Below are 12,986 nucleotides of genomic sequence, written 5' to 3'. Positions count from 1 at the left end.
TGTTCTTCCTTATAAGTGAAAATAAATTGTTCCCTCTCTAATGTGTTGATAGTAAAACTCCTAAGCTGGGGTTTTTCTGCTCCTGTGATTGCCAGGCTCTAACTTTCCACACATTACAGTGAATAGGAGGAAAATCATGGGGCTGGAAAGTGCAAAAGCGACAAACCTAGTCCAACGTTTCCTACTCTAATTTACTTGCTCTTTCTCAAATACATCAAAACTTTGTGTAACTTTTTCCTTCAGTCAGTCTCCTTCCTCTACAATTTTCAGGCTTCTAAAAAAACAAAATTTTAGCTACACCTGATAAATACTTTTCAATTTATCTAGTCTTCTCCTTTCAACCTTTAGAAACATTAGGTGCCTCTAGTCCACCACTCCTTGAAATGATTTTAGTGATTAGTTTAAACATAACGCCCCCACCAAAAAAAATCAGATACGAGTTACCACCCATACATGATAGTATTTTAGCATAAGAAATCAATAGATACAATGACATTTGGTTACTTGCCTTCTTCTTCTGTGGTGGGTTTTGCTGAGGTGTTGAATTTCCTTCAGAATACAAAGGCTGCCGGTCTGCTTGAGGGGACATGGATCCTTGCAGTGTCTCAGATATGAGTCCCTGGCCTTGCCTGTTAAAGCAGGAGTCCCCAGATGGACTCATATACACGGCTTCTCCAAACCCTCGTTCTGCCTGCGAAGATTTCCTGTCACTGATGTAATTGGCTCGGTTTTCAAGTCCTCTGTATGGTCCCTCTAGCCTGTGTGTTGGGGTGAGGTCTCGGAGATTGGAGTTCAAGGGCGTAACAGGCGTATATCAAATTAAACTCTGTCCTGAACGCTTGTTCTGGTTTTTCAGGGATGAGGGTCCATCAGCGTTCCTCCCTGTAAGCCCAGTTTCAGTTTCACTGGGGACTGTTAATGCAGAACATGGAGGCTGAGCAACACAGTCTGACAGCGGGCCCATCAGTGACCACTGTGACCCGGAGTGTGGCGGTGTCCGGGTCAGGATGAAGGGAGTGATCGGAGAAGCCAGTCCTGGACTGGTCATTATCCGCTCTCAAAGGCGGCTGAAATGACAGAAGGAGGAACTATTTGTTAGTGACAACTGAAATATATGAGCCTGACGAGGGGATTGAAAAGAAACTCTAGTTTCAAGCGAGGCAGTTGACTGAACTCTGCTTCTGTTTAAAACACCACCACAATATTTAAATACGTTTCTGATCATAAAGAAACACCGTAAATCCATATTAAACCTTTACCCAGGGTATATAAGTGATTAGAAGTATTTTAGTAAGCATTTTAGATTTAAATATAAATGCAGGCTGTTGTCGTATTAAGAGGCGATTCTACCCAAATGCCTCCACAACATCTGGATCAAACATCTACAAGACAAAGCTCTTTAAGAGCTTGTCATTTGAAAGTAGTAGTTTTAGCTCCTTAGAGTCGGGATTCCTTCTTTCTACTAACCCTCTCTCCATCATGTGCAGTCACATAAAAAGTACTTGTTCAATAAATGATCGTTTAGTTGACATCCATTTTGTTGTTTTAAACATTTACACAGATGTGTGCACACACTAAGCTGAATAAAAGGTTCTCTCCTGAGCAAAATACTGATTTTAGAATTGAGTTTTTCAGTTGAACTAGCAAATGGATTGAAGTCACAAACAGCAAGCCCGAAGATTGGGTGTTGCGTTTTGGGACTACACTTCTTAGGTCTCTAAAGCTATTCTGAGCTGGAGGAAAAGCATCGGTTTTTACTTCCTAGATTTAAAACCCCCCCCCCCCCCCAAAAAAAAAACACAGAACTGTTGACCTCTCAAAGTGCACCCGTATCCAGTGCTACTGTCAAGTCACACCCCTCAAAACACACTGAGGAAAAGCAACAGGTATAGCAACATGTGGTCCTATAACCATGGCTGACAATGTGGTTTGTTTTTTTGGATGTGCAATCTTTGACGTGGTCAGACTCCCTCCTGTGGATCAAAGATAGACTAATTGGAACTGCTGCCTGCCTGCACGTGCAACATTATAGTCTACCAGACATGGAAATGAAAAAAAAAATCGACATAGGTCGCTATATGCTACAAGACCTCAGCCATGGCAGTTGGGGAATCATAATCTGGTGGTCCAATAGGGTAGTGTACATTAGTGATCAAATAATAACTACCTTTATGATGGGATAGCTGAAACAGTGGGATTTTTCATTGTACGGCTAACTGTTAAGAGAGTGGAGTTTAGACAGTGGACTTGTGGCCTCATACTGTTTTTTTAAAAATGAGAGAAACACCTCTTCTAACTAATACATCAACCATTTATTGAATGACTGTGAGCAGATCTCTCCAAAGGGACAAATTGCCCTTAAATGTGCAAATAAAGAAAATTTCAAAAATATTTTAAATATAAAAAGATTTCCACTGCTTATTTTAATCACTCACTGGCCAAAATTTCACTGAAAGGGCAAGTCTTTTAGCTAAAGAAACTTCACTTCAAAATTTTCCTAAACTGATGAAGGATAGAGCATAAGAACCCAGAATCCTTCAAAATGACCACATACTCAAATTGAAAACCCCATGATGCACATATTGTGGGCAAGTGCCCACTGCTGGATCTGTATTTTATAAAACTGGAGACTTCAAATTTAGGTGGCTGGCGTCTAACAGAAGCGGGATTGTAAACAGATCAGTCAACTGCTCCCGTCGACAGGCTCGGATCTTTTGTTCTGTCTTCTTCCATCCTGAAGTCTAGGAATACTCAGAAAAACTGTGGGTATACAACATATCTTACTGCTGTCAGTGCTATATTGATAAAGAGCATCACACTACAATTATATAAATGCCTCGGTACATTCCTTATTCAGAAAATATGTAACTTGATGCTTTGCTAGTCACCTCCATTAGGTTAGTGCAATGGCAGTTTTAATGCATATCCATTCACAGAATCAGGCACAAGGGGTTTCTAGGTTATGTTGACGAATAATCTAATGAAATAACCATTGTACATCTGCTGCAATGGATATTTAAGCCTGCAGGATCGGTATCGACTCATTTGGTAATTTTTTTTGTATCAATGCTTGGGACAACAGATTATAGAACCAGGAGAATTTTATTTTTAATTTATTCATTTTAAAGCAGCTATGCCTTTCCCTATAGTTGTGGTTTTCTGACATACAGGTAGGAACTCAGCAACATCAAGGACATTTTGTTCCTAATACTGCGAAGAAGCCATTGAATGTTTTGCAGTAACATTTAATTACAGAACATAAAGTTTGTGTTCTCATTCCACTGACCACTTGATCTCGTCCAACCAAACAAGCTGAGTTTGACTCTGTGATCGGCAGAAACCATGAGGCAAAGCGCGGAGGTCACGAGTCTGAACGTACAAATCACATGATCCTACGCTCCCAGCAGTAAATACCTCTCTCCCTTGTCACCCTGCGCCTTTCATTTCGTCACTGTTACTTGTCATTTTTTCAGACCGGAGTAGTCTCTTCACCCTCCCCCAAGGGTCATTTCTCCACAACTATGTGCTCCATTAAATTACTGAAGGAACAGAGAACACTATTTCAAAATCATTATTTCTGCAATAAACTAAAAATAAGACAGCCCCTATGCCTTAACATATATCTCAGGTAGCCATGGGGCAATTAGCTGATAAAAGCAAAACTACTACATAGAAAATCTTTGAAATGTTAAGTCTTGCCATAAGCTGAATTCCTTTTGACTTGACTAGCAGCCACTATCAGTCCACTGGGAAGAAATACTTCCTTATATTAAAAATAACTATGAACACCTGTGTTTAGTGTGTGTTGAAGCACCTGGACTCTAAAGAACAAGAATTTGTTACCGTTTCCTCTGGAGACCCCATTTTTATATTTTAACTTATAAATTTTCCTATACAAGCAAAGTCAAACCAACTTCAAACATATAAAAATAAAACCTTGCAATAATGTAGTATGCAGCTGTCCAGTTAACCTCAGGTGCCAAAACTAACTCCAGCGCATGCAAGCTAATCTGAGGATTTGGCAGCTGTAGGGCACTAACCTGACATTTTCCGAATCAGAATTCAAGAGCTCTGACTGCTTTCTCTACAAGGTTTTATTTGGTCTTCAAGTCTCAAGCCAAGTATCAGGCACAGGCGAAGTATCAGCATTTAAGCCGCTTACATCAGATGCTTGAAGTCAAAGGGTAGGAGGAAAGGGGCGGAGACCAGCTAACAATACACCTACACTGGTTTCCCTGTCATCTCTTCAGCAGAATTGGGAAAATATAAATTACTTTAAAAAATATATATATACACACTCTGTAGCAAAGTCCAAGACTCAAGGAAAACTTTTACCAAGTTTTTTTTTAATTGAGAAACTCGGACCCAATCATGTAGTGTTACTGAAGAGAGACAAATAAAAATAATGAAAACTTAAAACACATTGTGACAATATCATTTTATGATGGAGCTGTAGTGTTAAGAATGCCTATGCTCAAAACAACTGAGAGATACACCATGAGAACAGAATGCTCTGTGATCGAACATGCACATCCCAGGAACCTTGCCACTCGTTCAGCATCTGAGGGCTGAAACAGGGCACTTGTCATCAGACAGTTTGTCACTTCCAGACTGCAGCACCAGTTTCATGAAAGTGCTGCTATACTGGTCAAACATTACTACTCTCCTCAGTTTATATTTTTACCCAGTGCTGAGCCGAGGCACAGCCAGCAAAAGTGGCAGCAGTTCCAAAGAACCAAGAAAAACTGGATCTCCATTGCCAATAGAACAAGATGAAATTGGGCAGTTTATAAACATAAAGGCGCCTAAAAAAATAACATTAATTAGCTTCATGCGGGCACTGTACTATAAAACCAGTTACAGGTCCTGAAAATGGCTGCCAGTCAAATTGCTGAGGCATGTTTTAATCCTGTAGTCAGAAAACAAAAAATACTTTTCTTCTGATTTGCAGAAATTTCCCTAGTAACAGCTTAAAATAGTCCAGTTGCAGAAACCGATAGTTTTGTTTAGTTATTACTGCATTGTTGCTCCTCTTCAACAGACCCCTTGTGCCTCACCTGTGAAGATGAATGGTCTGCAGTATGCACTGCATCCTCAGGGTGAATGGTTAACATTTTAAATGTTAGGCAGGCAGTTGGATTGGCTGATTGGCAATCAAAATGGTTACACCTCACACACTCACAAAAAGATCAATTAATGTAGGTGACAGCTGAGAATTGGAGCCCAATTCTCCTTCACAAAGCAGCATGTTAATTAACTAACACCCATCTCAAGGGCAGAGAATCTGTCTGTGCATCAACAAAGATTAAGTACCAGATTTATCACCACACAAATGAGACCAGTAGCCTCTTAGCTTGAGCATCAAACTGTGAAAGTCTTGCTTAAAAAGTGCTAATATATCTCCCTGTGTAGAATATTTTAATATAACCACCCAATTTTTGGGTGTGGGGGGCTACAGGAGGGGAGGAGATAAACAAGATGACCCAATTTAGTGAGGTTGCTACGGAATCCTCAAAACTCCTAAATACTTCTGTATGAATGGAGGTTAATTCTGTTCCTGATTTGATCATTTTTAACAGTATAGCATAATTACGTGAAAGATTACTGGTTTCAGTTAGTATTGAGAAGGTTGTCATGTCACTGTGATTAATGAATGGCTTGTTGAATGGAACTGGAGTGGTTGATCTGCAAACAGCATCTGCAAACAGCACTGAGCAAAGCATACCAGGCAGAGGGGTCTGGTCTCCAGGATCAGTTGTCTGCCTACTCAAGTCCGTTTACATCAGTATTCAAAGTGATTTGCCAACATGGATTTTCTACACTCTGGTTTGAGAGGCTTTGGAATATTCTGTTTGGCATCCAGAGTGAACTTGCCTCATTTTCTTAGAGGGCCTTTGGCCTGCCTAGCTTAAAGCAGCAGACAAAGTGGCTGTTCTAGCTGACCCTGGATGCTATGTGCCACTCAGAGCTGTTTTCATTTACTGTATGTTGCTGCTTGTAGGATAACAGCAGCAAATACCAATCACAGGAGGCATGTGCTCTGTGCTGCCAAGCAACTACAATGTACAATGGGAAGATTATACCAAAGCAGCTTCAGTCCAGAAAACCTAGTGTGGAGCAAAAGCAGCTGGGATAATAAAAATGCCCTGGCTCTACAGAATTGATGCAAGAATTATTACTGTGGGATAAACACTGGAACGTTAACTGGGGACAACCTATAACTATAGAGTATTGATTTAATGGACTTGGATTGCTCAACCAGATTCACTATAAACGTCAGAGTTTAAGGTAAAAGTTTTAAGGTAATTGGATATCTCCGATAGTTAAGAACCATTGCAGCCTTCGAGTGATATATGCCGCTGCCATTCTATAAGGAGCCATAAAACTCCATCATGTCAATCATCATGAATTTCCCTGCTTATACAACACATGGATGCTTAATTTCAGGAGGGCATAAAAAAAAATTGAAGTTTTGTTTCTGATTTAACACTGGTCATTTCTTACCTCTTTATTTAATAAACCATTATCATATTTATGTATAGTGGGTAGTAAGCGGGAGATTATAGAGGATTCAATATTTAGATGACTAAACAGGAGAACACGTGTCATGTGAAAATCACTGATATAGTGAAATATCAACCGGTGAAATATCTTAGCCATCTTCCCAAGTGAGGCTGATCAGATAAATCATGAACCTTGCTACTGGCCAAAACATATTCTATACATGTCATTTATGAAGGTACGATAAATAACTAAGTGTCCTAAATTCAGGTGTGGTGGAAGCCATTGCTTGCAGTGGAATCTACCTGTATCACAGCTGCTCCAGTCATATGGGCTGCGTACACGGTCATTTCAAGGAACACAATTCCAGCGCAAGTTTTTCAACAGGAATGAATGATTGAGTTTTTCCAAATTCCATTCCCAAATTTCTTTCAATAGTAACAAGAGACTGTGTATCAGAGCATAAATCAAGAGATAAATCCTTATTAGCGACTTTCAATGAACCAGGTATGTAAATCTGCTCTGGATATAACAGAGAAGTATATTTTTCAATCAGACCAGCAGGATTGACAGAGCAGTGTTGTAACAATTTCAAGGTGTTGATTAACCCTTACCAAATGTGGTATCTAGCCAAATTGTCTAGTAATTTTGCTAGAAGTTATTTTATGCTCTGGCTTCATAATCCCAATTTTAAATTCCATTGGGCTCATATACTATTTAATTTTGTTTTCTCATCAGATACACAGACAGATTCCTGACCCCATTCCTGGTCTTTCTCTCTCTCTCTCTCTCTCTCCCTCCAGCTCCACCAGGTGATTCTTGCTATTTTATGCCCAACCCTAAATCACACTTTGGCAAGATTAGTGACTTAAATCAGACATGCACAAATTCAATCAGATGTCTCGCTATGAGGATCATGCAGTAAAGGGACTGTGTAAGAATCACAGCAAGAGAGAGAAAGAGAGAGAGATGCCACAAGGGCTATTTCAGCCTTGCTAATCTAAGTGAGATACTGGGATAACTACCTCCGGTGAAAACGGCTCAGGCCTATGCACTGGGGAACTCTCAGGAGAGGAAATGTTCTAAGAGAAGGGAAAAGCATGTTATTAGAACTCTACTCACAAGTTGGGTAAGCAAAAGCAAGAGGAAGCCACAGTCTTTTATTGTAAAACTGATTTAGTTACAAACAAACTGGAGGGGGAAAAAATTGTATTTTACACAAATCCAATTGTCTGGGAAACCGTAAATGCACAGATAAGTATGGCAGTAACTGCACAATTTGGTACTGTGCGACAAACAACAATGTTCTAAAAAAGCATGGGTTTATAGAAATTATAAACTACTTCCATTTTAAAAATAAAATGCTAGGTCAGTTAGAAGTGATTTTTTTTTAAAACTGAAAATGAATTAATAGTATTTCCTATAATATTTAAAAAAAATACATGATCAGCCAGTTTTATTTAGCTGGACCTCCCTCCAGGTGAGGAACAAGATTGAAAACAAAAAAAAATTTCACAAAAGGGAATAATCGGATTACATTTCCAAAAGGTTACGAAAGTAGAGTTGTGACTGATGCTCGAGCCAGGAGGGCTTGGCTCCACATCCTCTACATTCACTTTCATACATCACAACAGTTGACAGACATGCAGTTGCTGATCCATTTACTGTAAGGTATGGCTTGACAGCAGCAACTTGCGACAGTCGAGCACCTAAAAAGGTGGCGAGAGTTGGCATATAGGGTATCGAGCTCAAACACACAAGTTTTAAAATGGAATTTGGAGCTCAGGGAAAAGTGGACGACAGCCTTAAAAACCTACCAATAAAATAATACGGGCAATTGGCCAGAATGGCAACATCATCCAATCTTCATGCAATTACGCAGTAAAAAATTAAACTGCCACTGCCAATCAAGTTCAACTCCAACCTCTGCCACATGCATCAGCTTAAAGAGGAAGATGCTGATTCATTTTTTCCTCTTTGCCATTAGTGCTCAAAATAAAACCCTTTTCCCCTTGTTTGTTTGTAAACCAAAGCACAACAAGAATAAAACAATAACCTGTGGCTTAATGTTAGGCTTTATTAAAATAAAATGACAATGCAAAACTAAACTGGAGTGTTTCTCAGTCTATGAAGAAGCATTAGAAGATTAAAAATGGCAATGTGTCAATGTCCAGACCCCATAGAGTCTGCTGTGGCAAGCATGTCAGAAGCTGGATGTGCACAATGGCCAGATTAAAGCCATATGTTCTCAGGCTCGGTAATACACTGGTAAAGCCACGGTGTCAAGAATTTCTCTCAGGCTTCACAATAATGCCCCTCATTAAGAGTTGTCTGAGGCAGTTATAAATGTATTCTGTGAAATATGATGTTAGGTTATCAATGATACCATCCTTTACAGCTATAGGCAATATGCCTCAGTTGGCCCATTCTGCAGTGCAGCAACACACTTACAAAATAAGCCGTTAAACATTTTCCAGCCTCATGAGTATACCCTTTATTAGGACACAACTAATTCAAATTGATGCTCATGGTATTTAAAGAAGCAAAACAGTATCAAATGGAATTGGAAGAGGCAATATTGTAAAGACAAGGGCTGGAACATTTTGATATCCAGATAGCTCCTTAAAGAACACAATTCATTTCTTACAGGAGGCACAGTTCAGAGAAACATTCCTTTGCTCTTCTTCCCAATAAACCTGGAATGGTTTCAGTGCAGCAGGCAATTATATTTTTCTCAACATGAGCTGTACCAGCATATTAAGATCTACACTGTCCACTATAGGTGTGATAGAAATTGATCGCTATCCTGCCAGCATATCCCAGGTGCTAACACATTGCTTCACCTTTCTTACACTGATCCTGCAGAATAAAAGGTGGTGATGTGACAGTTCAACACAAACACTGTACTTACAAACCAAACAATAACTCATGTACAAGAATAAAAGAGAAAAATGCCCCAAAACTAGTTCAATTTGGTTTGGTTAGGTTCTATTTTTTTATTATGACCTCATAAAATTAACAAAAAAAGGAGTATTTTGAAGGCCATTTCCATTTATAAAGTTTCTCAATTTTCTGACAGTGCAAATGGAATCAAGTCACAAACCCACACGATGCAAGAATATCAAATGAAATTTGCAAAGCATTTTGCTTGGCCCATGTAAAAACCCAAGAACACACACCCCATGGAATAATTATTTTAATCTAAACATCAGCAAGGATCAAGGGTTCACCCAGCAAACTGTGAAATACTAGAGTTAACTTGTTAACTAGAGTTAAGAATAGAATCAAAATTCTCTGAAACAGACATTCATTATACACCGGATGTGACGAACAAACTCCAGGAGTTTGACACTACCCAGATTTTGAGACTCGGACCTTTATTTTTTCAGGCAAGGTTGAGACTGTGAACTGAGTCCTTGCTCTGCATAGTATCAGAAGCTCACAGAAAATAACACATACATTATTATATACACACGCGCATTAAAATTAGAGGTTGCGACAAAGATGGGCACATCCTGTGTAAACCTTAATAGGGGCCTGAAGGAAAATCATGCAGGTGGCTCATGCCAGAAACCACTTTAATATGAGCAGCCACAGCGGACGACCTGGAAATAAAAAGCCATGAGTGGAGAAATGAACACATCAGCTGTGCTATTAGAATGAGGAATAGCATCCTAAAGGAGAAGGAGGGAGTATGTCTACTTGCAGTTCTTTCTTTCTTCATTAGAAGTGCTCTAAAAAGAACTAGAACATTAGTTAATGAAGATAGTAGCCCCTTCAGATTAGTGCCAGCAAGGTTGCAATTTCAACACGCCAGAAACTGGACATGGAATATCCTTATTATTAAAACACCTTTTTTGAAGTCCAAGTTTCTCAAGTACCAATTATTGGCAAATTTTGTGCTGATTTGTGTGTCTACTGGGATTGAGACTATTGGTGCTCATTAACAGCCAATGAAATTTTACATAGAAATGGATCTAACTATTGCACCAGTTAAAAAGTCATTCACCACATTAAATTCAATATTTTTGATACTATGGTACTAAGGTACATTTCTATTCAAATCCCTTCTTAAACTACTGGAATGGAGGTACAAGTATACTAGCAGCCTTTCGGTACCTCAACCCAGTGGACACTGGCTTCTGTGTTCGCAGGCTTCTTGGTTCATTAAATGGCGGAGTAGGCTCGAGGGGCCGAATGGCCTATTCCTGCTCCTATCTTCTATGTTGCAATGCATAGCAATTTTGAGTGGGAAACTGACTGCTTTCCCCTCTTTCCATGCTAGAGACACTGAGTAGAACTATAATGTCCCCTCCTGCCCCAACTGTGGCTGAAATCACAACTTGGGACCTCCTTGATTGTAGGACTTAGTACAACAACACATGATGTGTTCATCCACCGAGGCAGCAAGGAAGCCCAATTTGAATATATATATTTTTTAAATGGCTCTACGAATTAATTCAGTTAACAGCTGAGCCACACAGACCTGGGCTAGTGGGGAAAATCAGCCAGGCTCCCATTTATGATCACTACCCAGTGACCATTGCTGGAAGTGCTGTGTGCAGTTGTCGCATGAGGGCAAGATTGGGATTTGCTGTCACACTGCCAAAGCTCATACATGAATAAGGGCACCTGGCACAAGTGAAAATGTATTTCAGCAAGGAATCAACATCTTCAGATGAAAGGGAGGGGATTGGATTCTCTGTTATTTCTAGCTAAGAGGACAGGCAGGAACCTGTTCTCAGGCTTTTGCCAACGTCATTTATCACAAGCTGCTAGGAGGTATGTGAAAGTGGCAGCGCATTTCCACTATAGGAGAACATCTGTCCACAGCTCCCCATCACTGAGGTCAGGAAATAACGTTTGATACCAATTTTCTGCTGTGCCTTATGCACCAGTCTGATTGTTATAGCTTGCTTTTAAAAATGGGAGAGATTTAGGAATATATTGTACATATAATTTCCAATTAATTTTATAGGGCAGTTTCCAATTACAATCTACGCAACTCAACACAGGAGAATTGTTTTGGGAATGCAAAATTCTTCTGTAGTTTGTTACAAATGAACTAGAAGGAAGGAAAGAAGCAGCACAATTCATAAGCCTTCAGACACACCTCAGCCAAAAGAAACATCAGCTTCGCTCAGTGGTAGCATTCTTGCCTGTGTCAGAACTTTGCGGGTTCAAGCCCCACTCCAGCCAATACTTCAGTGCAGCACGAAGGCAGTGCAGGACTGAGGAAATGCTGCATTGTGGGATGTAGTGTCTTTCAGAGGAGACATTAAACCAAGGCCTCAGCCACCTGTTCAGGTGGATATAAACGATCCCATGGCAATATTCGAAGAGGTCAACACTTATCCCTTAACAAAAACCACCAAGAAACTGATTAAACTGGTCATTTGGTACCTTGCTGTGTACAAATTGGCTGCCACATTTGCCTGCACATAGGTGACTACATTTCAAAATAATTCATTGGCTATGAAGCACACCGGAATGTGCAGAGGATGTGAAAGGCTCTATATAAATACAGGTTCTTTCTTCCTATAAGGATTTGAAGATTATCATCCATAAGTATCGAAGGACTTTTAGTTTTTTCAAATATTGTATAGGATCTTGCACTCTATTCTGAGTCCTCCCCATCCCACTCTTCCAGAATTTGAAATGTCAACCCATATGTAATGGTTAAAAATTAGGAAATAGCTCACGAGAGCTTTAATGTCAGATTAGGGTGGGGGAGGCGTTGTGTGGAATCGCTCAGGGGACCTGGACGCTGAAACCCAATGTAAGCTTGTGAAATTTGCAACCAAAATAGGACGAGCAGCAGAGACAGAATATGCAGAAGAGATTAGCACAAGGATTTAGATCAGCTATGTAACTTGGCAGTACAAACAGAAAATGAAACTTAACACCTATGAATGTAAAGTGTTGCACATTGCTTGAATGTACATCATAAGTATACAATGAACTGGCTGAGAGAGACTCAAAGCTTTCAATGTCTACACAATATGGCAAATTAAAAAAGTTAATACAAAATGGAGATACATAGCCAGAATGCTAGAGTTCAAGTCTCCAGAGGCAATATGAAGTCTAGTTGAGTTTAGAAAATGATTAAACTGGACTTTTGTGATCTTGGAGTGTTCAAGGTGATTGCTGGATATGATTCTAAATCTATTAAACATTTGAAACAAAAAACAAAATATGATGTTCTTCACTGGTACTGGGGTAGTTGTTGGTCACATTAGAACCCACCCTTTGAATCAGTATATATAGATGATCTTCTCTGACTTTGAAAAAGATCTGCAACATGAACTTACAGTGGGGTGAAGACCACATGGAGAATTAAACCCCAATAATGCTCTCTTAGTTTTAAGTTTAAAACATCTTGAAATAAATTCAAATTCACTTGAACAAAAATGAAAAACTTAAATTCTAAAAAAAAAATCACATAACTGATTGAAAAAGCTTGTAACTATTTAAGGAATACAGGA

General features: G+C 39.5%; 2 protein-coding genes across 5 annotated transcripts in view; both read right to left on the bottom strand.

Annotated features, from left to right (window-relative positions):
* Positions 1-815, bottom strand: part of LOC147111232 (histone-lysine N-methyltransferase SETD5-like) — a 25,607-nt gene extending 24,792 nt beyond the window's left edge. The window contains exon 1 of the mRNA XM_086001931.1: positions 509-815. Within this exon, the coding sequence (XP_085858057.1) occupies positions 509-661 (153 nt within the window). The 5' untranslated portion in view covers positions 662-815. The remainder of the gene's footprint in view (positions 1-508) is intronic.
* setd5 (SET domain containing 5) overlaps positions 813-12,986 on the bottom strand; it is a 98,701-nt gene continuing 86,527 nt past the window's right edge. For 2 of the 4 annotated variants that reach the window (XM_086001933.1, XM_086001935.1), the window contains 2 exons: positions 7,527-7,583; positions 813-1,067 (listed from right to left, as the gene is read on the bottom strand). In XM_086001933.1, coding sequence (XP_085858059.1) covers positions 903-1,067; positions 7,527-7,583 — 222 coding nt within the window. In that variant the 3' untranslated portion in view covers positions 813-902. The remainder of the gene's footprint in view (positions 1,068-7,526; positions 7,584-12,986) is intronic. The other 2 variants (XR_015080066.1, XM_086001934.1) reach the window with 2 other exon arrangements.

This window comes from Somniosus microcephalus, chromosome 11 (genome assembly GCF_052327205.1).
Source record: "Somniosus microcephalus isolate GS21.2 chromosome 11, FLI_Smic_1.0, whole genome shotgun sequence".
In the NCBI taxonomy this organism is placed as follows: Eukaryota; Metazoa; Chordata; class Chondrichthyes; order Squaliformes; family Somniosidae; genus Somniosus; species Somniosus microcephalus.
The sequence above is the reverse complement of the archived record's forward strand: the minus strand, read 5'-3'. Positions and strand labels throughout refer to the sequence as shown.